The sequence below is a fragment of the Mauremys mutica genome, chromosome 15 (assembly GCF_020497125.1).
Source record: "Mauremys mutica isolate MM-2020 ecotype Southern chromosome 15, ASM2049712v1, whole genome shotgun sequence".
Lineage (NCBI taxonomy): Eukaryota > Metazoa > Chordata > Testudines > Geoemydidae > Mauremys > Mauremys mutica.
Genome location: NC_059086.1, coordinates 34514077 through 34537487, shown reverse-complemented (window position 1 = coordinate 34537487; position 23411 = coordinate 34514077). Strand labels below are relative to the sequence as shown.

Genomic DNA, 23411 nt, shown 5'->3' with positions numbered 1-23411 from the left:
CTATTTTCACGATTCATCTTAGTATAATGTCATCATCACACCAAGGAAGGAGCCCTACCAGCACAATGAGATAAATACAGCCACAGGTGCATGCCAAAAATTCACAGTACAAGCGCACTAGGAGCCACGCCGCAGGAGGGTGGTGTCAGTTTAGCTCAGTTGAGTGGGGACACACTCAGGGACTGAGTCCAAGGGGTCAGCTAAACACAAGGGCACCTGCAAACAGCTGTTCTACCAGCAGGAGCTACACTGGCCCAAGGGGAGGAGTTGCACGTCAGGGCACTAATTCCCAATCGCAGTGCAAGGCGATATGGGATCCAGGCACCAGCAGAATGTGTACTCCCAGGGGAGCGGGATGGAATTATAGAAGTTACAGGCTGCTGCCGCCGCTGCCTTTAGTTGGGTGAGAGGTTGCAGCGAGGATGGGAGCTGTAGAGCCACAGACAGCAGCCCGCGGCCCAGGAGAAGCAGGTAGGAGAACGCGGGGTGACAGCACCAGTGCGGGTGGGGTCACTCAGCCCCTGCCCCGGGAGGAGAGTCCCCCTCACTGATTGGCTGGTGACCAAAAAACAGCTAAACTGCCCTGCCGGAAAGAGCAGGCCAGGATCCACACAGCAGCTCAGAGCCAGAAACAGCTGATCCTTGGCTCCCAGCTCTGTAAAAAACTGCTCATGCCCTCCCCCCCCCAAAGAGCTGATGGGGCCACAGGCCCCCAGAAATGGTTGACTGGTGCCAGTGGGTGCAGAGTCGGCGGAGTTGGTGCCTATGCATCCAGCTCCCAGATTTGGAATCCATGTTTATACAGAAATAGTCTCCTGGCCCTGCACCGACACTGACAGCGGATGGCGACGGCTCCCCCCGGGGCGATCACCCCACTGGGGCTGAGGGAGATGGAGGGTGCGGGTGCAGGGAGCTCTGCGTTCACACACAAACAGGGGTGAGATGGGGAGACACAAACCCCTCCCCGTGTGTCTGTAACCTGCCCTTAGCGCCCGGCTCCAGGGACAGCGCCAGGGCTAACAGACACCTCACTGCATCCACAGAGAACCTGTGGGCCGGGTTCTGATCTCAGCCCCCCGGGGTCAATCCAGAGTCACCCCTGACTGCACTGGGGACAACCCTCATGGGGTCAATAACGGGAGGTTGAAGTGAGTTTTGGGGTGAAGGTTCAGGGCTCAGATCCTCTTTTCCCCTCCGACGCCCCCTCCCCAATCCCCGTCCTTTAGCCAGACCGGGGGAGGGGGGGCAGACTGGCTCCCACTCCCGAAAGAGCAGGGGGATTCTTTGTCTGGCTTAGTGAGCAACCCGCGAACGTGCTAGCGTCTCCTGGGGGGCAGGCCGGTGGCCCCGGGGGAGAGCAGCTGTTTTGAGTAGCCCCACACTGTACCTGCACCGTTCCCCGCTTCCACCCACCTGCCCTGCCCTGCCGGCAGCTCCCTGCAATCTCTCTCCTCCTCTCCTTTTCACTCCACCTCCCTCTTCTCTGATATTTAATCCCAGACACCCAGGATCCCCTTTGGACTGTCCCCTTTTCCTCTCCTCCCTTCCCCAGCAGGGATCAGCCAGGCTGGGAGGAGGGAGAAGCACACACCCGACCTGGCTGAGGAGGAGGGAAAGTGAAAGGAAAATAAAATCCGGTGGCCTTCGCTTTTCCTGCCCCTTCCCGACATCCCAGTGCCAAGAGGAGGAAGCGGGAGGAGGAGGATGTAGAGCAGCAGCAATCAGGGCTGCAGAATGCAAGGCAGGGAGCGACCTCTTAGCTGGGAGGAAGCTGGGCTGGCACCTGATAGGGCTGGAGCAGCTGAACATTTTTATTTAGGGGAAAGGGACAGGGCGGGTTTTTTTTTTCTCGCGGATCCAAGTCTCTCCCGGGCTGTCTCTCGAGCTGGCAGCGTTTCGAACGCGGGAGAGTTCTAAGCCGCGCGGAGCTGGGTGGGAGTTGAAAGGTCCCTTCAAGAACGCCGCGCCTTCGTCCTCCCCCGGGGGGAAAGACCTTTAAAAACGTCCGTAAATCATCCAATCCCAATGAGCCTGGTCTGAATACGATTCCTTTTCTTATTAAACTGCCCCCTCCCAAGCACCTCTGCGCTTGTCAGGATCGCAGGGCCGTGCTCTGTTTTAGGGAGCAGGAAAGGCCATTCGGGAGTTGACGGCCCAGAGGATTCAGCCGTTGGTATCAGCTCTTTATTTGTTGCCATTCAAAAGGATTTGGGGTCAGGGCTGACATCCCAGCCATCCTGTAAAACGCTTCCCTGGGGCCTTTTGACCTGCACACCGGCCAAGTCCCTATCCGGGGAGGGGAGGGAGAAGGCTGCAGGGTGAGCTCCCACCTCCAGTGGCCTGTGCGCCCCACTGCCATGGTGGAGCCTCCACGTTTCTTTATTGACAAAATGTGCAGAACTTTAAACGATGGTGCACAGAATTTAATTTTTTGGTGCCGCATTCCCTTGGGACTATGGGGTGCTGGGCTGTGGGGGGGTTGTGAGAGGGGCGCTGGGCAGTGGGAGTGTCTTTGGGTGGGAGATCGCTGGGCATAAGGATCTGTGGTGGAGATCTCTGGGTGAGGGGGCCACTGGGCATGGGGGTTGGTGGGCATAGGGGGTGGTGGGTCCTGGGCGGGGAGGTGGTGTGCATGGCAGCACAGGGCTGGCTTTGGGGGCGCAGGTGGAAGGGATGCAGGGGTTAGGGGTGAAGGCAGCAAAATTAATCTGTTTTTAATAAAGTGCGTGTGACAAGTTATCCAACACTGTCAGCTTCTGTTTGCTAAGAAAAAGCTGGGCACAGGGGCACCAGTTTAATAATATTCTTAGCGGCCCATAAATCCTACAGCCGGCCCTGCCAGCATATATGTCTGCGTGTACTCTCCTGGGCTCAGGCCCCTCAGACCCACAGTGAGCGTGGAGGGTGGTGGTCAATGGGGAGAAATTCCTGGATTGGCGAGATCCTGGGACAGTGAGTACTGTTGTCAGGCCCCGGGTGGTGTACTAATGGCCATCATTAGGATCCAGAGTTAACAGTGTCACATGGGATTGGTAGGTAACAGAGTTAACACAGTATCTATCTGGTTTGGTAGGTTCCAGGGTTGACACCCCGCTGGGCAGCACCCCAGGAAGGGGCATCCCTGCTTCTGAGCCGTTCCCCCCGGGCTGTCTGCAGACTCAGGCAGACAGACAGGATACACGGGATCATTATCCCCGGCTCTCCGTCCCCGGCCCTGCTCCCAAGATGGCTGTTCTGTTTGGCCCGTGCCACCCGGCCAGCTCTGCCCCCGGGCCCGCCCCGTTCGCAGCCATTGACTATTTGGGTGGAACAGCTGCTGCACCCTACCCAGAGGGGTCGCGTCTCAGTGCTGGGTGAGGGGTCCCTGGATACCAGCCCTCGTGCCCCACCCCCTAGTGATCCCATCTCCCCCACATGTAATACACACACCCCCAGCGCAGGTACAGTGGGGCTGTGGGTCACCTGGAGGGGGGCTGGTTTGTGGTTCTGTTTTTCTTACAAATCTGGAGATTAACAGGATGCAAAATAGATGCGTCTCTTCCCCCTCCTGGTGCTGAGCCCTCCTGGCCCCCCACCCGTGGGGCTGGGTGGGGCAGCACCAGCTGGAGAGAGGGCTACAGGGGAGCTATAAGCTGAGCCCGTTCTTGGGGGGCGGCGGGGGGGAATCATGCTGTCACAGCCCGTCGCTCCAATGACTCGCCCTGGGTTCACGCTATGGGGGTGGGTGGGTGGGAGGTGCCCTTACACCCCCGGGGGCTCTGCCCGTGGGGCTCCCAGTTCACATTGATAGCAGCGTACTCGCTGGGCTGGGAAGGCTCGGGGGTGGGGGCCGGGCCCCCCCGCTTAGCCTGCAGCGCCTGGCCGTCCAGCTCGGCGTAGGTGAGTCCCTCGGCGCCGGGGTCGGGCTCCTGGGGCTGGGAGGGGAGAGAGACACCGGTGTGTGTGTGTACGTGCACCAACACCCACCCACCCACCTGCACCAGACAGGTCCACCAGGGGGCAGCGATGCCCCCCACAGCCCCTCCCCTCCCCTCCCACCCGTTGCTGATCCCCAACTCCGGTGTCTGCCCTGAGGGGGTACGGGGGGGGCAGGCAGAGTCTGGGGGTGCCGGCATCAGAACATGGCTCTAGTGGGACCTGTGCCGGGCCGGATGGTGGGAGGGGAGGCTGGATGGTGCATTGGTGCTGGGGGGGTTGAGGAGTGGGGGGAACTTACCAGGACATCCAGCTGCTTTCGTTCACGCACGAGGGCGTCTGTGGAATAGAGACACCCGCCGGTGAGCAGCTGGGTCCAGATCAGGGCCCAGCCCCCATCTGAGCCCTTCGCAGACTGGCCCACCTACCCCCAGCACACTGGGGTGGGGCGGGGTCACTAGCCCCATGGTGCAGCGGGGGAAACTGAGGCACAGAGGGGGGCGAGGCACCCCCAAAGGCACTCAGTGAGTCAGGGCTGCAGTCCACATCAGCATGTCCCCCCAAAGGACACAGATCCTGCCAGGGGACACCCGCCCCTCCCCCCTGCTCCATGGCTGCCCCCTCATGTGTGACTTACAGACTGTGGCTGCAGCCTCGGACTCCCTATGAGGAGAAAGAGAGAGAGAGAGAGAGAGATAGTAACAGAACCCACTAGACCCCACTCCCCATCCCGAGCCAGGGAGAGAACCCAGGAGTCCTGGCTCCCAGCCCCCCGATCTAACCATTAGATCCCACTCCCCTCCCTGAGCCATAGAGAGAACCCAGGAGTCCTGTGTCCTGGGGCAGGTAGATGGGGGGTAGGGAGCGGAGCTGGGGTCTCACCTGCTCTGTCTCAGGGCTGGTCCTTTCCCTGCAGAGACACAAAGCAGAATCGTCCATGAGTCGACCTGGATCCCGTGTACCAGCCCTGCCCCTCAGCCCTATAGGGACGGGGGGCCCAGGACAGAATCCCCCCCCCGCACACACACACACTCCAGCTGCTGAGCCTGGATACCCTAGACAGGTCCCCGCCCCTGAAGCACAGCGACTCCTAGTTTCCTTCCCCGTCTCCCATCCAAGCCGTGACCCCTTCCCAGCCCGGCTTAGCGGCAGGTTTAACCCTTCCCTCCCTGGGCGGGGCACTCACTTCCTTGGGTTCGTCTGTAGCAGAGGAAGGCCACGAGGAGGAGGAGGAGGAGGAGGCCGGCGGCCGCTGCGCTCACCCCGGCGATGATGTTGCGGGTCAGACCCGGTGCTGGGCTTGGTTCCGATCCCCCTGGGAAGCAGCACCAGGACGTGAGCGGCTGATTCGTTACCTGCTGCCCCAGCCCCTCCCCCTCGAGGTTCTGCAGAAAAGGACCTAGGGGTTACGGTGGACGAAAAGCTGAATGTGAGTCAACAGTGTGCCCTTGTTGCCAAGAAGGCTAATGGCATTTTGGGTTGTATAAGTAGGGGCATTGCCAGCAGATCGAGGGACGTGATCATTCCCCTCTATTCAGCACTGGTGAGGCCTCATCTGGATACTGTGTCCAGTTTTGGGCCCCACACTACAAGAAGGATGTGGATAAATTGGAGAGAGTCCAGCGGAGGGCAACAAAAATGATTAGGGGGCTGGAGCACATGACTTATGAGGAGAGGCTGAGGGAGCTGGGATTGTTTAGCCTGCAGAAGAGAAGAATGAGGCGGGATTTGATAGCTGCTTTCAACTATCTGAAAGGGGGGTTCCAAAGAGGATGGATCTAGACTGTTCTCAGTGGGGGCAGATGACAGAACAAGGAGTAATGGTCTCAAGTTGCAGTGGGGGAGGTTTAGGTTGGACATTAGGAAAAACTTTTTCACTAGTAGGGTGGTGAAGCACTGGACTGGGTTCCCTAGGGAGGTGGTGGAATCCTTCCTTAGAGGTTTTTAAGGTCAGGCTTGACAAAGCCCTGGCTGGGATGATTTAGTTGGGTTTGGTCCTGCTTTGAGCAGGGGGTTGGACTAGATACCTCCTGAGGTCCCTTCCAGCCCTGAGATTCTATGATTCTATGACCCAGGGACCCACAGCAGAACATTCTATGGGGCTAGTGGGGAGAGGCAGGAGCAGAGGGGATTCTAGGTAATAGTGGTCGGGGGTTCACTCCCAATGGCAGAGGGCTGTACTGGGGTGGGGGCAGGGGTGTACTTCAGGCCCCATGTACCCTGTGAAGCCAGCTGGCCTGGATCCTACAGCACCCCCCAGACTCGGGTCCTGCCCCTGTCCTGGGAATTTCTCAGCAGCTTCAGCTCACTTCTGCATAGGGAACATATGGGCGGGGGGATGGCAGCGGGAGGAGGCTTCTGGCCAGGCAGGGCACTTTGAGATTGTTGGGAGAGCCATGCCCTGGAAAAGTGATCAGGAGCGGAAGACGTAACGGTGCTGTCAATGCAACAGCTAATATTAGGTTCCAGAATCAACAATGTGTCACTCTGAATCAGTGGGTTCCAGTGTTAACACCACGTCTATCAGGATTGGGAAGTCCCAGGGTTAATGCAGTCCCCCGGGCTGTCTGCAGACTCAGGCTGTGCCCCACATGGGTGGCTTTGTGATGGTGATTCCCCCCACCCCTTCCTCCCTTCAGACCTGGAGTCACTGCGGAGCAGGTCTGGGCGCGGCTGTTCCTATTTGGGAGGAGGAACGTCCCTGTGTCTGTAGAGCTACAGGGGAGCTTGTCTGCCAGCCGGGGCTGTGTCAAACCAGGGGCGCTAATACCGACAGCCCAGACTCGCTCTGAGATCACCAGTGGGGGTTCGGAACCACACGGGATCGATAATTTTGAGTGCAGTTTTCATGTAGACAAGCTCTGAGTCCATCTTTCTATCCCTCACCAGACGTGCTCCCATCTGTCCACTGCCCTACGTTCCCAAGGACCCACATTCCCATGGAGTCCTGGCCGGCCGGCCTCATGGATCTAACCCTCTATCTAGCAGAACTGAACCCATCAGTTCTGTCTGCAGTGACCATCCCCCTCCAAATGGCCCGAATGGCCCCGTGGGCATCCGAGCAGGGAGCCCTGTTCCCTGGGGGGTGAATTGGTCCATTTCTCCCGCTCACCTTCTCCCTCTGCCTGGGGAGGGGGGGGGCAGAATCCAGCCGATGGGGCCCAGCTCGGTGGCTTCCCTCAGTCAGATGAAACCGAGCGTTGGCTGAGATGCGGGAGGGAGGGAACCGAGCACCCAGCCATCAGCCCTGTAATTCCAGCAGCTGCTGCTGCCCCCTGGCTGGGGAACCCCCCAGTGACTCCGTCCCCGCTCCCCATCCAGAGGTTCCCTCTGCTGGGCCCAGGGCAGAGCCCCACTGAGGGTCTGGCTGGGGGTGGGGCTGAGAACGGGGACGCCGAGCCGGGCCCCTCACCTGTTACCATCAGCTCCACGGGGTCGCTGGGCTCTGACCAGACGGGGGAGTCCAATGTGGTGCTATATTGGCAGCTGTAGTTCCCTGCATCTCCCAGGCTCACGCTGCGGATGGGAAACTCAGCCATGTCCCCCACGGGGTCCATCGAGCGCCGTGCGTTCGGGTCTCCAGCTTTACTCAGAAGGACCCTCGCTCCCCGACACCGACACTCACACCGGATGGTCACGGCTCCCCCCAGGGTGACCCCCGCGCTGGGGCTCAGGGAGATGTTGGGTTTGGGGTAGCTGGGCTCTGCAGGAAGGAGGAGACAGGCCGTGAGACAGACCCCGGCACAGTCACTGTGCCCCGTCCTCACCGCACGGTCCCAGAGACGGGGCCCCTGGGAGAAAACCCAGCCAGAGGAACCTCTCCCAGATCCCAGAGATTCCTGGGAGCTACATCAGAAACTGCCTAATATCTAGAGCACCCCTCCACACCCGTCTGTCTATTTAATGGAGCCCCACAGCCTGGGAGCCAGGACGCCTGGGTTCTATGCCTGGCTCTGGGAAGGGAGTGGGGGTCTAGTGGTTAGATCAGGAGGGGGCTGGGAGTCAGAGGTGCTGGGTGCTGCACAGACACAGTGAGAAAAAGCCCCCGCCCTAAAGCCAAGTCCTGACGATCTAACCAGACACAAGGTGCAGGAGGGATGATTATCCCCCATTCGTACAAGGGGAAATGGAGGCACAGGCAGGTTAAGTGACACCCCAAGGAGTGTCCCATCTGCCCGGGTGTGGGGCTGGGAGCAGGGACACTGAGCCTCTCACCTGCTACAGTAATCTGCACAATATCACTAAAATCAGGGCGGGAGCAACCATTTAGGTGACCTAGGCGGTCACCTAGGGCACTAGGATTTGGGGGGTGGCATTTTCTTCGGCGGCGACCGCGGCGGCCGGATCTTCGGCCGCCCCGGTCGCCACCGGGATTTAGGCGGAGGGAGCGGGGGCAGGGGGGCGCGGGGAGGGCCGCCTGCAGCCGGGGGGGGGGGGCGGCACGCAGGGGAACTCCCCGCCCCAGCTCACCCCTGCTCCGTCTCCTCCCCGAGCATGTTGTGGCTGCTTCATTTCTCCCGCCTCCCAGGCTTGTGGCGCCTAAGCTGATTGGCGTCGCAAGCCTAGGAGGCGGGAGAAATGAAGCAGTGACGGCGTGCTCGGGGAGGAGGCGGGGCAGGGGTGAGCTGGGGCGGGGGGGTGCCTCAGGGCGGGGGGGGGCTGCCGTGGGGCGGGGCACCTCAGGGCGCGGGCTCGGGGACGGGGGAGGGCACAAGGTGGAAGTTTAGCCTAGGGCATGAAACATCCTTGCACCGGCCCTGACTAAAATAGAACCAGTTGGGTGGCTCCGATCTGGAGCGAGATCGGCACCTGTAGACCCCATCATCTCTCCCCCATGGCTGGAGGCAGCTTGTCCCTTTCTGCCCGCACAGTGTGGAAAGGCAGCGAACGCCCCCAGGCTGCTGCTGGCCACCCACATAACCCAGCCGCCTCCTGTCCCCCAGCTACAGCGCGGGCAGGAAGGGGTTAAGCCCTAAGGCTGCATTGTGCCCCAGGGCCCAGGGAACCTGCCTGCAGGGGCCTCAGTGAGCCCGGCCAGAGAGGGGGCTCAGCAGGGGAGGGTGCCAGGGGACGGAGCAGCCCCGCGCTCCCTGGGGTCAGGACCCAGGGCGAGGGGGTGAAGCAGGTGCTAAGCCCCTGCCCATGGGGGGGCTGCAGTGGAGCCGGCAGGTTCGGGATGGGAGCAGGCTGGAAATTGCTCCCACTCCCCCCGCCCCCGAGCTCAGCTGAGGGCGGAGAGGCTCCCCGTCCCAGCGCTGTGCGGGGCTTTGACACACCCAGGGCTCGGCTCCTCCTGGCCAGTGCCCCAGGCCAGGGGGTGTTGGGCTTTCCCGGGCTCCGGCCCAGCCAGAGGCAGTGGAGGAGGAAGGGAGGATCCTGCCGGCCAGGCTGTGGGTGAGCTGAGCGCTGCGACCGGGGCTGGGTCTCCCCACAGCGCTGGGTTGGGCTGCGCCCCGCCGGGGGGGATACGGAGGAGCAGCAGGGCTGGGAGGCTGAAGGGGCAAAGCAGGGAGAGGACAGCCAGAGGGGGAGCATGTAAAGGGCTGATGGGTGGGCAGCAGAGGTGACATGTAACCGGCCACTGCCTGGCACCTGCCTGCACCCACCAGCCACCCGAGCTCGCGCCGGCCAGAAACGGGACACGGGGTGGGACCCTGCTGAATCTTCACCCAGCCCCCAGCCTTGCACACCCACCCCCGTCATCACCCGCCGGACCCCCTCACTCACCCTTGGTGGGCAGGCGGCCGGCGAGCAGGGATCCAGCCAGTGCTGATGCAGGAGACAGAAAATACAGGACAATTTGCCTGTTTTTAAGAAAAATTTGGGACACCTGCAGGAGGGTTAAATACGGGACTGTCCCCTTAAAAACGGGAGGTCTGCTCAGCCCCCCCCCCACCCCACAGATACTCACGTCCTGAAACCCTGCTCTGCCCGGCCAGCCAGCAGCCTGGAAAGGAGACGGGGCGTTAGAGACCAGATCCTTCACCCTGGTCTCAGACCCTCCCCCGCATGGGCACACGCCCTGGTCTCAGATCCCACCCGATGGGCACACGCCCTGGTCTCAGATCCTCCCATGGGCACACGCCCTGGCTGTCTCCGATACTCACCAAGGACAAGGACAGTGAGAGCAGATGCCATGACGGGGGCAGCGAGGGGCCCCTCAGCGCTGCCACCAACGCCCCGATGCCCAGCTCCACTGAGCCCCAAATGAGGAACTCGTCTGGTGGCTCCAGCTACAGGAAGCCGACATGGCTCATATCTTTCTGCATCCCACGCATCTTGTCTCTAATCTGCAGGCAAAATCTACTGCGGTCAGAGTAAGCAGAGGGCTTTGCAAAACCCAAGAAACCCAGGAACCTTCAGCCTGGCCAAGCGTCACGCAGCTCCCAGCTTGTCTGTGTCTCTGTGGAGAGGGGGAACAGGTCACCTCAACATACCCTGCAGCCTTGAGGAAGGTGCATCAGGCTGAGAGCCGGGCGACCACGGGGTCTGGGGCCTTCAATCTTCCACTGACCACGATTGCCATGAAAATTCCATCTCCTTTACATTCTGGGTTCAAGCCCGGCTGATGATCCATGTAGGTAAAATTAATACGGGCTTTGTGGGGAGGAACCGGTTCATTTCACTCTCCAGACAGACAGGCAGGGCGGCTGCTGACCACGGCCCGGTGGGATTGGCTAGTGAAAGGATCTGAGTCCTCGCTCCCACTCCCTTTACCCAGGGGCCTGCCTGACCCCGAGGGCTCCCCTTCCTCCCTCCCGTGCGGCAGAGTCCTCGTAACCCCGGCAAGGCTGGGCCCCGGACCCACTGATCAGTACACAGAGTTCAGAGCACGTACAATTTATTAAACAGCAACTCATAAAAAAATAAGGAGAAATGGGGAAGTTTAAAGGAAGGTGAAAGGAGACAAGTCACCCGCCCTGTGGGCGCAGGGACGCCACAAACATCCGCCTCTGCAAGGGAAAGGAAGTTCACGGCCTGTTCCTCACCCATCCCAGGCCTCCTGCCCAGGCCCTGGCCATGCCGCAGGGCTGGTCTACACTGGGGGGAAGGGGGGATCGATCCAAGATACGTAACTTCAGCTACGTGAATAGCGTAGCTGAAGTCGAAGTATCTTAGGGTACATCTAGACTACCCACCATATCGGTGGGTTGCGATCGATTTCTCGGGGATCGATATATCGCGTCTCATCTAGACGCGATATATCGATCCCCGAATGCGCTCCCGTCGACTCCGGAACTGCACCAGCGTGAGCGGCGGTAGCAGAGTCGACGGGGGAGCCGCGGACATCGATCCCGCGCCGTGAGGAAGGGAGGGAAATCGATCTAAGAGACTATTCTTGTTGCTGAAGTTGCGTATCTTAGATCAATACCCCCCCCCTGTGTAGACCAGCCCTTAGATCGATTTATCTCTTGTCCTCATGGCGCGGGATCGACGTCTGCGGCTCCCCCGTCGACTCCGCTACCGCCGCTCGCGCTGGTGGAGCTCCGGAGTCGACGGGAGCGCGTTCGGGGATCGATATATTGCGTCTAGATGAGATGCGATATATCGATCCCCAAGAAATCGATCGCTACCCGCCGATATGGCGGGTAGTCTAGACGTACCCACAGTGATATCACAGGGTGACAATCTGTACCTCAAAGCAGCACCCTGGAGCCCCCGTATTCACCACTTCGATAGAATCATGATTGGTTGGGTACAAAGTTGCCTTGTGAGGCATCATTTTAAAAGTCTTGATCTGTTGAGCATTCATGTTCCTTTGCATTGTGCAGTAACTTCTCGCTTAACGTGGGAGTTCAGTTCCTGAAAAATGTTACTTTAAGCAAAACCTTGTTAAGTCAATCCAATTTCCCTAAAAGAATTAATGTAAATGGGGTGTGTGTGTCTGTGTGTCTGCGTGTCTGTGTGTGGGGGGGTTAGGTTCCAGGGAAATTGTTTTCAGCAGACTAAATTTGCTCTAAACAGCTTTTACCATTGACTTTTACATTCTCTGCACAAGTTATGGGGTTCCCTTCACCCGAGCTCCCAGTAAAAGCGTTTACATAAAAGGTGGCTGCGTTGGGGTAAAGTTGGTTACCCGCAGACAACTGTTTAGAGTAGAAGCAGCAGAGTCCTGTGGCACCTTATAGACTAACAGACGTATTGGAGCATGAGCTTTCGTGGGTGAATACCCACTTCGTCGGATGCACCCACGAAAGCTCGTGCTCCAAAATGTCTGTTAGTCTATAAGGTGCCACAGGATTCTTTGCTGCTTTTACAGATCCAGACTAACACGGCTTCCCCCTCTGATGCTTAGATGTAGAGTCGAACAACACACCAACATTGTTACAAACTAGGTAGTTCTATCCCCATCTTTGCTGGGGAGAGGAGCTGGTTTTTCAGGAGGATACACTTCCTGTTGTCTCTTTATTCTTTTGAGTTGGAGCTTAAGTCTGTCTACTTTTGTGTTAGCTTCTAGTTCCTGCAATCTATCCAGCAATGGATAGCTGCCATTTTTTGCTCATGTTCAAAGCACGGCGGTTCTCTTTCAGCAGCTTCTCCTGCCGGATCAGCTGGTTTTCGCTTTTGTTCAAGTTCTTGCTGCCGGTTTCTCACTGCGAGCGTTTTCGCTGGGTCCGCTTCCTTATCACTGGCATTTAACAGACTGTGAGCAGCTGGGCAGAGCGAGGGGGACCCTGGGCAGTGAGGGCCCAGCACAGGGAGACACCCCCAGCCAAGTGGCCCTGCAGGCCGGACTTGGAGGGGAATCGTAATCCCGACAGGGCGGGGCCGACGCTGGGAAGAAGGGTCCTGCCACCGACAGCCACAGCAAGTGTCTGACCTGCAGCATCTCTGCAGCATGGCCAAGCTGTGGGCAGGGGGCCTGGGACGTGTGTGAGGAACAGACTGTGAACTTCCCTTCCCGTGCACGGGGCGGGTGACTTGTTTCCTTTCACCTGCCCCATGTTTCTTTATTTTTTATGAGTTGCTGTTTAATAAATTGTACGTGCTCTGAACTCTGTGTAATGATCAGTGGGTCAGGGAAGCATCCAGTGCAAAGAGAGAGCCCCGGAATGGAGACACCCTCACCCCTGTCCTAAGTGACCACGACAAGACTGGGGGTCGAGCCCCCAGGGATCTGGGGCCCAGCCTTGCCGGGGTTAGGAGGACTCTGCACACGAGAGGGAGGAAGGGGAGCCCTCGAGGTCAGGCAGGCCTCTAGGTAAAGGGAGTGGGAGCGAGGACTCAGATCCTTTCACTAGCCAATCCCACCGGGGCGGGTATGAGCCAGTAAAGTTCCCCACAATAGCGGGACCCTTCCCCCGCTTACACACTGACACAGTGAGAAAAAGCCCCACCCCCACCCTAAAGCCAAGCCCTGAGGTTCGGATCTCAGCCTCCCGGGGTCAATCCGGAGTCCCCCCTGACTGCAATGGGTGCAGGGCAGAGTTCTGGTCTCAGTCCTCCAGGGTCAATACAAGGGGGTTGAACTGATTTTGATGGGAACGTTCTGGGATCTGCTCCTCCCCACCCCCACCCTTAACAATAAAGTTTCTCCAGCCCCAGAGATACTCACGTCCCAACACCCTGCTCTGCCCGACCGGCCGGCAGCCTGGAGAGGAGACGGCGCACTAGGGACTAGATCTTAGAGCAACTGGATCCTACACCCTGGTCTCACATCTCCCCCCACCACCCATGGGCACATGCCCCGGTCTCAGATCCCCCCAACCCATGGGCACTCACCCTGGCTTTATCAAATACTTACCAAGGAAGAGGACAATGAGAGCAGTGAAAGCAGATGCCATGATGAGGGCAGCGAGGGGTCCCTCAGCGCTGCTACCAACGCCCCTGTGCCCAGCAACACCGAGCCCCAAATGAGGAACTCAGCTGGTGGTTCCAGCTACAGGAAGCCGATAATGTCTCATCTCTTCCCACGTCCCTCACATCTTTTCTCTAATCTGCAGGTGAAATCTAGAACAGCCACAGTAAGCAGAGGTCCCTGCAAAACCCAAGAAACCCAGGGACCGTCAGCCTGTCCAAGCACCATGCAGCTCACAGCTTGTCTGTGTCTCTGTGGGGAGGGAGGACCCTCCAGCCTGGGGGAAGGTGCACCAGGCTGGAAGCCAGGAGGCCACAGGGTCTGATCTTCAATCTTTGACTGACCACTATTTCCATGCAGATTCCCCCGCCCCTACTTTATTGCATTCTGGGTTCAAACATGGCTGGCGACCCAGGAAGGTAAAATTAGTTCATGATCACGAAATTAAAGGATGGCATCGTAATGCATGTGCACAAAGGAGCAGAGTTAAGGGTGTTCAGGAAACCTTAACTGTGGTTCTGGAGGGTTTGACTCTGCAGCCTTCCTGCTCAGCCTACAAACCTGCCCACGTTTGACAGGCGTCATATTCCTTTCACAGGCCAGGCACCTTTCCCAGCCTGGGCTCAGTCCTTCTCTGCTCCCCAACCCCACTTTGTCTCTTAGATGTTCTCAGCCTTCATCCTGGGCGGGGATTCAGTGAAGAATGAACCCTGATGTCAAGGCTGAATCCTCACTCTGGCACTTCAAGTGCAGAAGGTGAGGGCCTGCAAGGATTCTAAAACTTAACACTGGCCACTCCAGGCTGGTATTAAACTCCCACGGTCACAGCTTCTCTCTGACCTTGGCTGGGTAGATGCTGCCACCACCCAAGTGCAGAACCCCTTTGAGAGCCCAGGAAGGGGCACTTGGGAATTCCTTCCTGTGGGGCACCCATAAGCCCTTTCACCCCCCCACCCCAGGGAAGAGCTGAGAAAGAAAAACAAAGGAAATCAACTATTGCCACCAGCTAATTAAACAAGATGTGCGCAAACCTCTTAGGACACAAACATCCAATTCTGTTCTTAAAAAAAGGTCAATTTTATTAATAAAAAAAAGAAATAAAATACATCCGGGAACTCAGGCTAGTGCTAAAAAAAAAAAGCAGCTACAAGGATTAAGCACCGAGAATAGCTTTCTGGAGGTCCAGCTTAAAGGTTAAGTATCAGAGGGGTAGCCGTGTTAGTCTGGTTCTGTAAAAGCAGCAAAGAATCCTGTGGCACCTTATAGACTAACAGACGTTTTGCAGCATGAGCTTTCGTGGGTGAAGCACTGCTTGCATCCGAAGAAGTGGGTATTCACCCACGAAAGCTCATGCTGCAAAACGTCTGTTAGTCTATAAGGTGCCACAGGATTCTTTGCAGCTTAAAGGTTACAGACAAAACAAAAGCACCTGGGGTTAGCCCAGAGGAATCCACAAGCCATAACGAAATAAAAGGAATAAATCTAATCACATCTTCCTAGACATTTCCTGATCTACTTACATCTCTGGGGTTTTAGATTAGTAGTTTCTAGGTACGATACTGATGATTTTTCTTACCTGGCCCAAGCTTCTGACAGCATCGCTCTGCCCTGCCTGTCTGCCTCTCCCCGGAGAGCAACCACAGACAGACAAAAGGGGAGCTGGTTTTCAATTTTAAAAAGTTCCATCCTTTCCATTGGCTCTTTTGGCTAGGTGCCCACTCACTTCCTGTTACCTGTGCATCGCAGTGAGACTTTTTATCTCTTAACAAGTAGACCAATTAGAGCACAGCTACTAAGAAGGATTTTATAGCTACTGGCTGGCTGGGTGTCCATAAAAGGGAGCTCCCCCTCCCTTCATTTATCACCCCTGATTAGCTCATCTCCAGCCCTAGGGGAATTCTGCACATCTGCGAACACCTAGAATTCATCTGTCCCAGCGTTTTGTTTTCTCCATGCCCAAGAAGTGTTGCAGTTCCGCCTTTTCCCACCGGAGGGCGCTGTGGCGCCACAGCAGCAGGAACCCAGCCCGCTGTTCTGGCGCCACAGCGGCCCCTGGTGGGTAAAAGGCGGAACTGCAGCACTTCTGGGGCGGACGATCAGAGTGGGAGCCGTGTTAGTCTGTATCCACACCACAAAAACAACGAGGAGTCCGGTGGCACCTGAAAGACAAACAGATTTATTAGGGCTGAAGCTTTCGTGGGCTAAAAAACCCCACTTCTTCTCCACGCCGTGCATCTGAAGAAGTGGGGGGTTTACCCACAGAATCTTATGCCCAAATAAATGGGGCAGAATGTATTTTCTGTGGAGGAAAAATTCTCTGCCTGCCCCGTGCTGCAGAATCCCCCAGGAGCAGAAGTTCATCACAGCACCTGCCCGCAGAGCCCAGTTAGGGCAGAGTGGGGCACCCAGGGCTGCTGGGGGGTCACAGACTGGGGCTCAGGAGTAGTGGGGTGACAGCGTTGAGTCTGGGGATGGGGGAGGATTTTGCAGAGACCCATGGGGACGGGGGTTGTGGGGACAGGGGCTGATGAGCCTGACTGAATGGCAGAGGCTTGAGGTCAGCCAGGGTCTGCATGGGGGAGGCTTCCCAGCTCCTAACAATTCCCCCCCCCAAATCCTTCTCCCATCCACACCCAACACCTTCCAGGTTCACTCCCAGGCTGTGGCTACACTTAGCACTTCAAAGCGCGGCAGCGCTTTGAAGAGCTAAGTGTAGTCAAAGCACCAGCGCTGGGAGAGACCTCTCCCAGCGCTGTCCGTACTCCACCTCCCTGTGGGGAATAACGGACACCCTGCTGCAGCGCTGCAAATTTGTAAGTGTAGCCAAGCCCCCAGGCTCCTTCCCTCTCCCTTAGCTCCTCCATTACCCCTGACTCCCTGAAGTGTTTGCATTGCTTCTTACAGGTGCAGGAAATACAGATCTATCCTGTGATTTAAATGAATTATTCAAGTTCTGTGTTAATGTGCTTAGTAAGGAATCTATTTTAAAAAAATTACCAGAATCTTTTTTTTTTTGCTCCCTATTGTTACAGACACACTCACAGACAGATATTTTGAAATACATGACCAACATAATTGACACTGGCATGATTATAGTGTGTTATTTTGACAAATAAAATATGCAGCATTTTGCAGAATTTTTAAATTTTTGGTGCAGAATTCCCCCAGGAGTATACAGTTGTGCAGGCTGCTGGGAAGTGAATTCAGTACTGGGGACAGTGCTGGCTGGGCAGCCCCTGGGCCTCGACTCCTCTGTGCATCCCCAGCAGGGGCGGCCTAGGGGAGCATCCCCCAGGGAAAGGCTCCCTGCTCTGTAGCTCTCCCTGGGGGCAAAGATCCCTCCTCCTTCAGCCCCGAATCTCTAGTGGGTACTACTCTCCCCTGGCTGGGGGACCCCCAGTGACTCCGTCCCCTCTCTCCAGCCAGGCATTCCTTCTGCTGCGCCCAGGGCAGAGCCTGGCTCTGAGCGTCCCACCAGAGTGAGACCCTGTGAGGGTTCAGCTCGGTGTGGGGCTGGGAATGGGGATGCTGAGCCGGGCCCCTCACCTGCTACCACCAGCTCCATGGGGTTGCTGGGCTCTGACCAGACGGGCAGATTAGATTTGGTGCTATATTGGCAGCTGTAGCTCCCTGCGTCTCTCTGACTCACACTGCGGATGGGAAACTCAGCCACATCCCCCGCGGGGTCCATTGAGCGCCGTGTGTCCGGGTCTCCAGCTTTACTCAGAGGGACCTTCGCTCCCCGACACCGACACTCACACCAGATGGTCACGGCTCCCCCCGGGGTGACCTGACCACTAGGGTGCAGGGAGATGTTGGGTTTGGGCTCTGCAGGCAGGAGGAGACAGGCCGTGAGACCCAGACCCCGGCACAGTCACTGCGCCCCGTCCCCACAGCCCAGCCCCAGTGACAAGGCCGATACAGGGGCCTGCAGGGAGAGGCTCCTGGATGCTTTCCCCCCGAATCCAAGACCGAGGGAGCTGAGCTAGCGACACAAGAGACACGGGGTCCCCCACCCTGCAGCAGGTCAACGGCGCGGATCCATCTGCCAGGAGCCCAGGGAGGGGTGGCTGGGGCAGGGCAAGGAGAGGCCGAGGGGACCTGGAGGCCAATTGCGTTTTAGCTCCATCGGCTGGGGAAGGAGAAATCAGGTCAGTGGGGAACGATCACAAGTGGATCAGAGTTCGCTGGTGTGGCAGGAACTGCTGGGTAGGGTCACACTGGGAACTATTGCTGAGCTGCCTGAACAGTAACTACCATTGGCTGAATTAAACCCACTTCATGGGCAACAATTTACATTCATGGAGCCCCAGGAGTTGGAGTGCGAACGTCCAAGGCACTAGGCCAGAACCCACCGCGCTACGGTCCCGTCGCAGCTTCTCTGATTGCAGCCTCTGTACGGCCGGAGTTTGCAGGGAAATTTCTGAGGATGGTTCTTAGGCTTCTTGTGCCATCTTTGTTGGCTGTTCTGAGTAGGGAGACCAGATGTCCTGATTTTATAAGGACAGTGCCAGTATTCAGGGTTTGTCTTATATACGTGACTAAAACCCTCCACCTCCTGTCCCAGCTTTTCACCCTTGTTATCTGAGTTCCAGCTCAGATCAAGACAGCTCGTCCTCCCTGCCATCTCTGTCCCTTCTCAACAGGACTTTCTCCCTGCCAGCTCTGTGCCTGGCCCCTTCGATGACACAGCTCGGCCACCGGGTCCCTTTCCACTGGCTCCCGCTCGCTGGGTCCCTGCGTTAATGGTGCCGGTTGGTACCTCGCTGGCTGCTGGTGTCTCTCCCTGGCGCTGGGCAGCCTCCCACCAAACTCTACCAGCCATTTCCACCGGGAGCGCTGGGGGCGGGGGAGGAGCTGCTGCCTGCTGTCCCATCTGATTTATTTCTCACCCTACTTCAGCTGCCCAGGAATCCTTGGGGTCCTTCCCACCGCAGCTGTTTCGTGGCTGTTTTCGAGGAATCCCCCACCCCAGCCCCAAATCTGCAGCAGCTGCTCCTCATCCCAGCTGGGAACCCCCCAGTGACTCCGGGGGGGCATAAAAGATCCATAAAAATCATGTGAGAGCTCGAGAATGTGGCTTGACGTGAGATATTTCAGGGGCTCAATCTCATTTCGCTGTGGAAGAAGACTGAGAGGTGATTTGATTACAGTGGAGAAGGACGTTCCTGGAGAGAAAATAACGAGTCCCAAAGTGCTCGTTAATCTCGCCGCGAAAGGCAGAACAAGAACCAGCGGCTGCCAGCTGAAGCCAGAGACATTCAAATGAGAAGCCAGGCACCAATTTTTAACACTGAGGGTGATTAACCACTGGAACGAATTACCAGGGGAAGTGGTGGATTCTCTGTTTCCTGATGTCCTCACATCACAGCTGGGTGTCTGTCTGGGAGGCGTGTTTTAGTGACACACAAGCTATTGGGCTTAATATGGGGGTGTGTGTGTGAAACTTCCTGGCCTGTGACGTCAGGCCTAAAAATCTGTGAATCTATGAAGTGTGTGGGAGCAGGAACAGATCCTGCTGTTTTACTGTTTCACCTGCTTGTTCCCTAGAATCACTAGTGAGCAGTGGGGTGATTTGGGGAGCAGCTGAGACACCCGAACAGGCTGGCCAGGGGCAGACACCAGCCCTGCAAGGGAGAGGTGGGCGTTGCAGTGACTTCACAAGGGCCTTGGGCAAGAACTCAGCCTATTGGGCAAAGGTGGGGAGGCGGCTGTGACCTCACAGAGCTCCCTTGACATCAGACACGCAGTACAGGGGGGCAGGGCAGGGGGACCTCAGAGACCCCTGTGGCCTTGCTGCAGCAAACCCCCTTCTCGTCTCCCTCCTGGGGGATTTGTGTTCACGCACCTGAGTGCTAAGGAGGAGCTTCTGTGGGCATTTTCTCCTTTCCAGCTTGATCCTGTAGAATGCAGACACCCCTGTGGAGAAGGTGAGATTCTCAGGGAGGGAGGGAACATTGATCCAAACATTGCCAACTCAGTGCGGGGCTCGGAAAACACAAGGTAAGCTGGCAGGAAAATGTCCCACCTAGGAATCTACCCCTTAATACCTGCTTAACTAATAGGTCTCAAAATGTAACTGTAAATGAGGAATCATTATCGGACAGGTGTCTTCCTAGTAAGGTCCTGCAGGGATCGGATCTTGGCCCTACACGATTTAACATTTTGATCAGTGACTTGGAAGCAAATATAAAATCATCACTGATAAAACCTGCAGATGACAGACAGATCTGGGGAGTGGTAAATAACAGACAGGACACGGCATCGATACAGAGCCATCTGGATTGTTTGGGAAGCTGAGCACAAGCAACATACCTGTTAGTTTGTCCAAATGTAAAGTTATACCTCTAGGAACAAAGAATCTAGGCATTATGGACAAGATGGGGGGGGCTCTATCCTTGGAAGCAGCAACCCTCAAAAAGACTTGGGGTCATGTTTGCTAATCAGCTGACCAGGAGCTCCCAGCGGATGTGATCTTTGGATGCCATACACAGCAGAATCTCAGCTAGAAGTGGAGAGGTGTATTTGGCACTCGTGTGACCCCTGCTGGAATATTGTGTCCAGTTCTGGTGTCCACAATTTGAGACGGATGCCAATAAATTGGAGAAGGTTCAGAGAAGAGCCAGAAGAATGATTAAAGGATTAGAAAACCTGCCTGATAACGATAGACTCCAGGAGCTCAGTCTATTTAGCTGAACAAAAAAAAACAGGAGTACTTGTGGCACCTTAAAGACTAACAAATTTATTTTAGCATGAGCTTTCGTGAGCTAAAGCTCACTTCTTCGGATGCATAGAATGGAACACACAGACAGGAGATATTTATACATACAGAGAACATGAAAAGGTGGAAGTATGCATACCAACAGGCAGAGTCTAATCAATTGAGATGAGCTATCGTTAGCAGGAGGCAAAAAAACTTTTTGAAGTGATAATTAAGATGGCCCATAGAAGGTGTGAGGAGAACTTAACATAGGGAAATAGATTCAATTGGTGTAATGACCCAACCATTCCCAGTCTTTATTTAGACCACAGTTAATGGTATCTAGTTTGCATATTAATTCAAGTTCAGCAGTCTCTCTTTGGAGTCTGTTTTTGAAGTTTTTTTGTTGCAAAATTGCCACCTTCAAGTCTGTCACTGAGTGGTTAGAAAGGTTGAAGTGTTCTCCCACTGGTTTTTGAATGTTATGATTCCTGATGTCAGATTTGTGTCCATTTATTCTTTTGCGTAGAGACTGTCCGGTTTGGCCAATGTACATGGCAGAGGGGCATTGCTGGCACATGATGGCATATATCACGTTGGTAGATGTGCAGGTGTACGAGCCCCTGATGGTGTGTCTGATGTGATTAGGTCCTGTGATGGTGTCACTTGAATGGATATGTGGACAGAGCTGGCATCGGGCTTTATTGCAAGGATAGGTTCCTGGGTTAGTGTTTATGTTGTATGGTGTGCGGTTGCTGGTGAGTATTTGCTTCAGGTTGGGAGGCTGTCTATAAGCGAGGACTGGCCTGTCTCCCAAGATCTGTGAGAGTGAGGGATCATCTTTAAGGATAGGTTGTAAATCTTTGATGATGCGCTGGAGAGGTTTTAGTTGGGGGCTGTAGGTGATGGCTAGTGGTGTTCTGTTATTTTCTTTTTTAGGCCTGTCCTGTAGTAGGTGGCTTCTGGGTACTCTTCTGGCTCTGTCAATCTGTTTTTTCACTTCAGCAGGTGGGTATTGTAGGTTTAAGAATGCTTGATAGCTGAACAAAGAGACGGTTAAGGGAACAAATATTGGCTAATGGGCTCGTCACTTTAGCAGACCCAGGGGTAAGAAGATCCCATGGCTGCAGGTTGAAGCTAGACAAATTCAGACTGGAAATAAGGGGAACATTTTTAACTGACAGGGTTTGGAACAATTTCCCCAGGGTTGTGATGGATCCTCTATAACTGGCATTTTTGAAATCAAGATGGGATGTTTTTCTAAAAAATCGGCTCTAATTCAAACAGGAATTTTTCTGAGAGACGTTCCATGGCCCGTGTAATACAGAAGGTCAGATGAGATGGTCAGAGTGGATCTTTCTGGCTTTGGAATCTATGATTCACTGGGGCATTTGGAATTTGTCCTTTTTCGCTTGCCTTCACCTCCCTTCCTCTCGTCCTTTCTCTTTTCTTGTCCCATTTCTCTCTGCTGCTCGTCTTCCTGACGAGGGTGGGGCTGTTCACCAGCTGTCCTTGTAAGGGGCCCTCGCAAAGAGGTGGGATGGGAATCGTGTGCGGATGGTGATCTCCCCCAGAATGATCTCATAGGGTGATGTAGCGGGGTGGCCACCCACTGCTGCCCTGAAAAGCTTAAAACAGCCCTGGGAGAGAGCTGTGGTAGGGGAAAACCTGGGCTGATTGGGGAAGTAGCCACAGCTGGGCCACGCCCCAATCAGGCCTCAGCCGGCCCTATAAAGAGGCCGTGGGCCGGGAGCACAGGCAGCCTCTCTCTCTAGGTGCAGAGAGAGTAGTCACGGAGTCTCCTCTCCCTCAGAGCAGCGCAAGAAGCTCACACGGCTTCATCTCCTGGGTCTGACCTTGGAGCATTCAGCATCCTCTGCTCCTCCGTGCGCTTCCCCCAGTGAGTCCGCCCAGGCGGGGTCCTGGGGAAGCCACAGGGTCCTGCACCCCCACTTCGCAGTCAGACGTGACTCTCAGCCAGCCAGTAACACAGAGGTTTATTCGATGACAGGAACAGGGTCTAAAACAGAGCTTGTAGGTACAGAGAACGGGACCCCTCGGCCGGGTCCATTCTGGGGGGCAGTGAGCCAGACCCCCACGTCTGCACTTCACTCCTCGTCCCCAGCCAGCTCCAGACAGAAAACCCCTCCAGCCCCTCCCCTCTGCTCAGCTCCTTTCCCAGGCCAGGAGGTCACCTGACCTCTTTGTTCTCCCATACCTTTAGCATCCCCTTTGAAGGAGGGGAAGGGCCTGGCCATTAGTTGCCAGGAGACAGAAACTGAGGCCCCCCCACAGTATTCAGAGGAAACATTAGGAACAGTTCCACTTTGTCACAGAAGGGCCTGGTTGCCTGGGACTTGAGTAAGGTACCGGAGTAGATCAGTGCTGGAGAATAACCCCCCAGGCTGCAGGCCTAGCCAAAGGCCTGAAAAGGTACTGGGGTTGCAGAGGTGCAGCCCAGGGGTAGGTGGAGGCAGCAGGTTCAACCCCCCCTTGCGGATGATGAGTGATATGGACTGCAGTCTGCCCCAGAGTGCAGGGGCTAGCTGAGGACTGGCTGTGAACACTGAGGCAAGATGGGGCTAGAGGGTGGGGATTCCCCAGGGAGAGGAGCCCAGAGGGTGGGGGTACTGCCAGGGGGCAGCACCCAAAGGAGAGGAGCACCAGGGTCCGGAAGGGACACAGGGCCGGCGACAGCGTGACATTGACCTGCAGAGGGTGCTCCCACAGCTGGAACGCTAATTCCCCAGGAGACCAGCAGGGGGGCGCTGCAGGGGTGAGTCCCACATTGCTACTGATGCTGTCGTCTGCCCGTCTGTTCCCTTGCTCAGCTCCCAGCCCGGAGAGTCTCCACACGGATGGGCTGAGCTTGGGGTCCTCACTGAGTTAACAGGGAGGAGGCTCAGGTCCCTGTTGGCTGAGTGCAGCGAGGCCGAATACTCAGTTCAGGGGCGTTTCTTTGTCTGTAACATGATAATTTTTGAAAACTGCATTAAA

The 23411-nt window shown here is 56.3% G+C and overlaps 1 protein-coding gene across 1 annotated transcript in view; it reads right to left on the bottom strand.

Moving 5' to 3' along the window:
- Positions 1-2760: 2760 nt before the first annotated feature.
- LOC123350012 (immunoglobulin superfamily member 1-like) overlaps positions 2761-23411 on the bottom strand; it is a 216005-nt gene continuing 195354 nt past the window's right edge. The window contains exon 21 of the mRNA XM_044988346.1: positions 2761-3914. Within this exon, the coding sequence (XP_044844281.1) occupies positions 3708-3914 (207 nt within the window). The 3' untranslated portion in view covers positions 2761-3707. The remainder of the gene's footprint in view (positions 3915-23411) is intronic.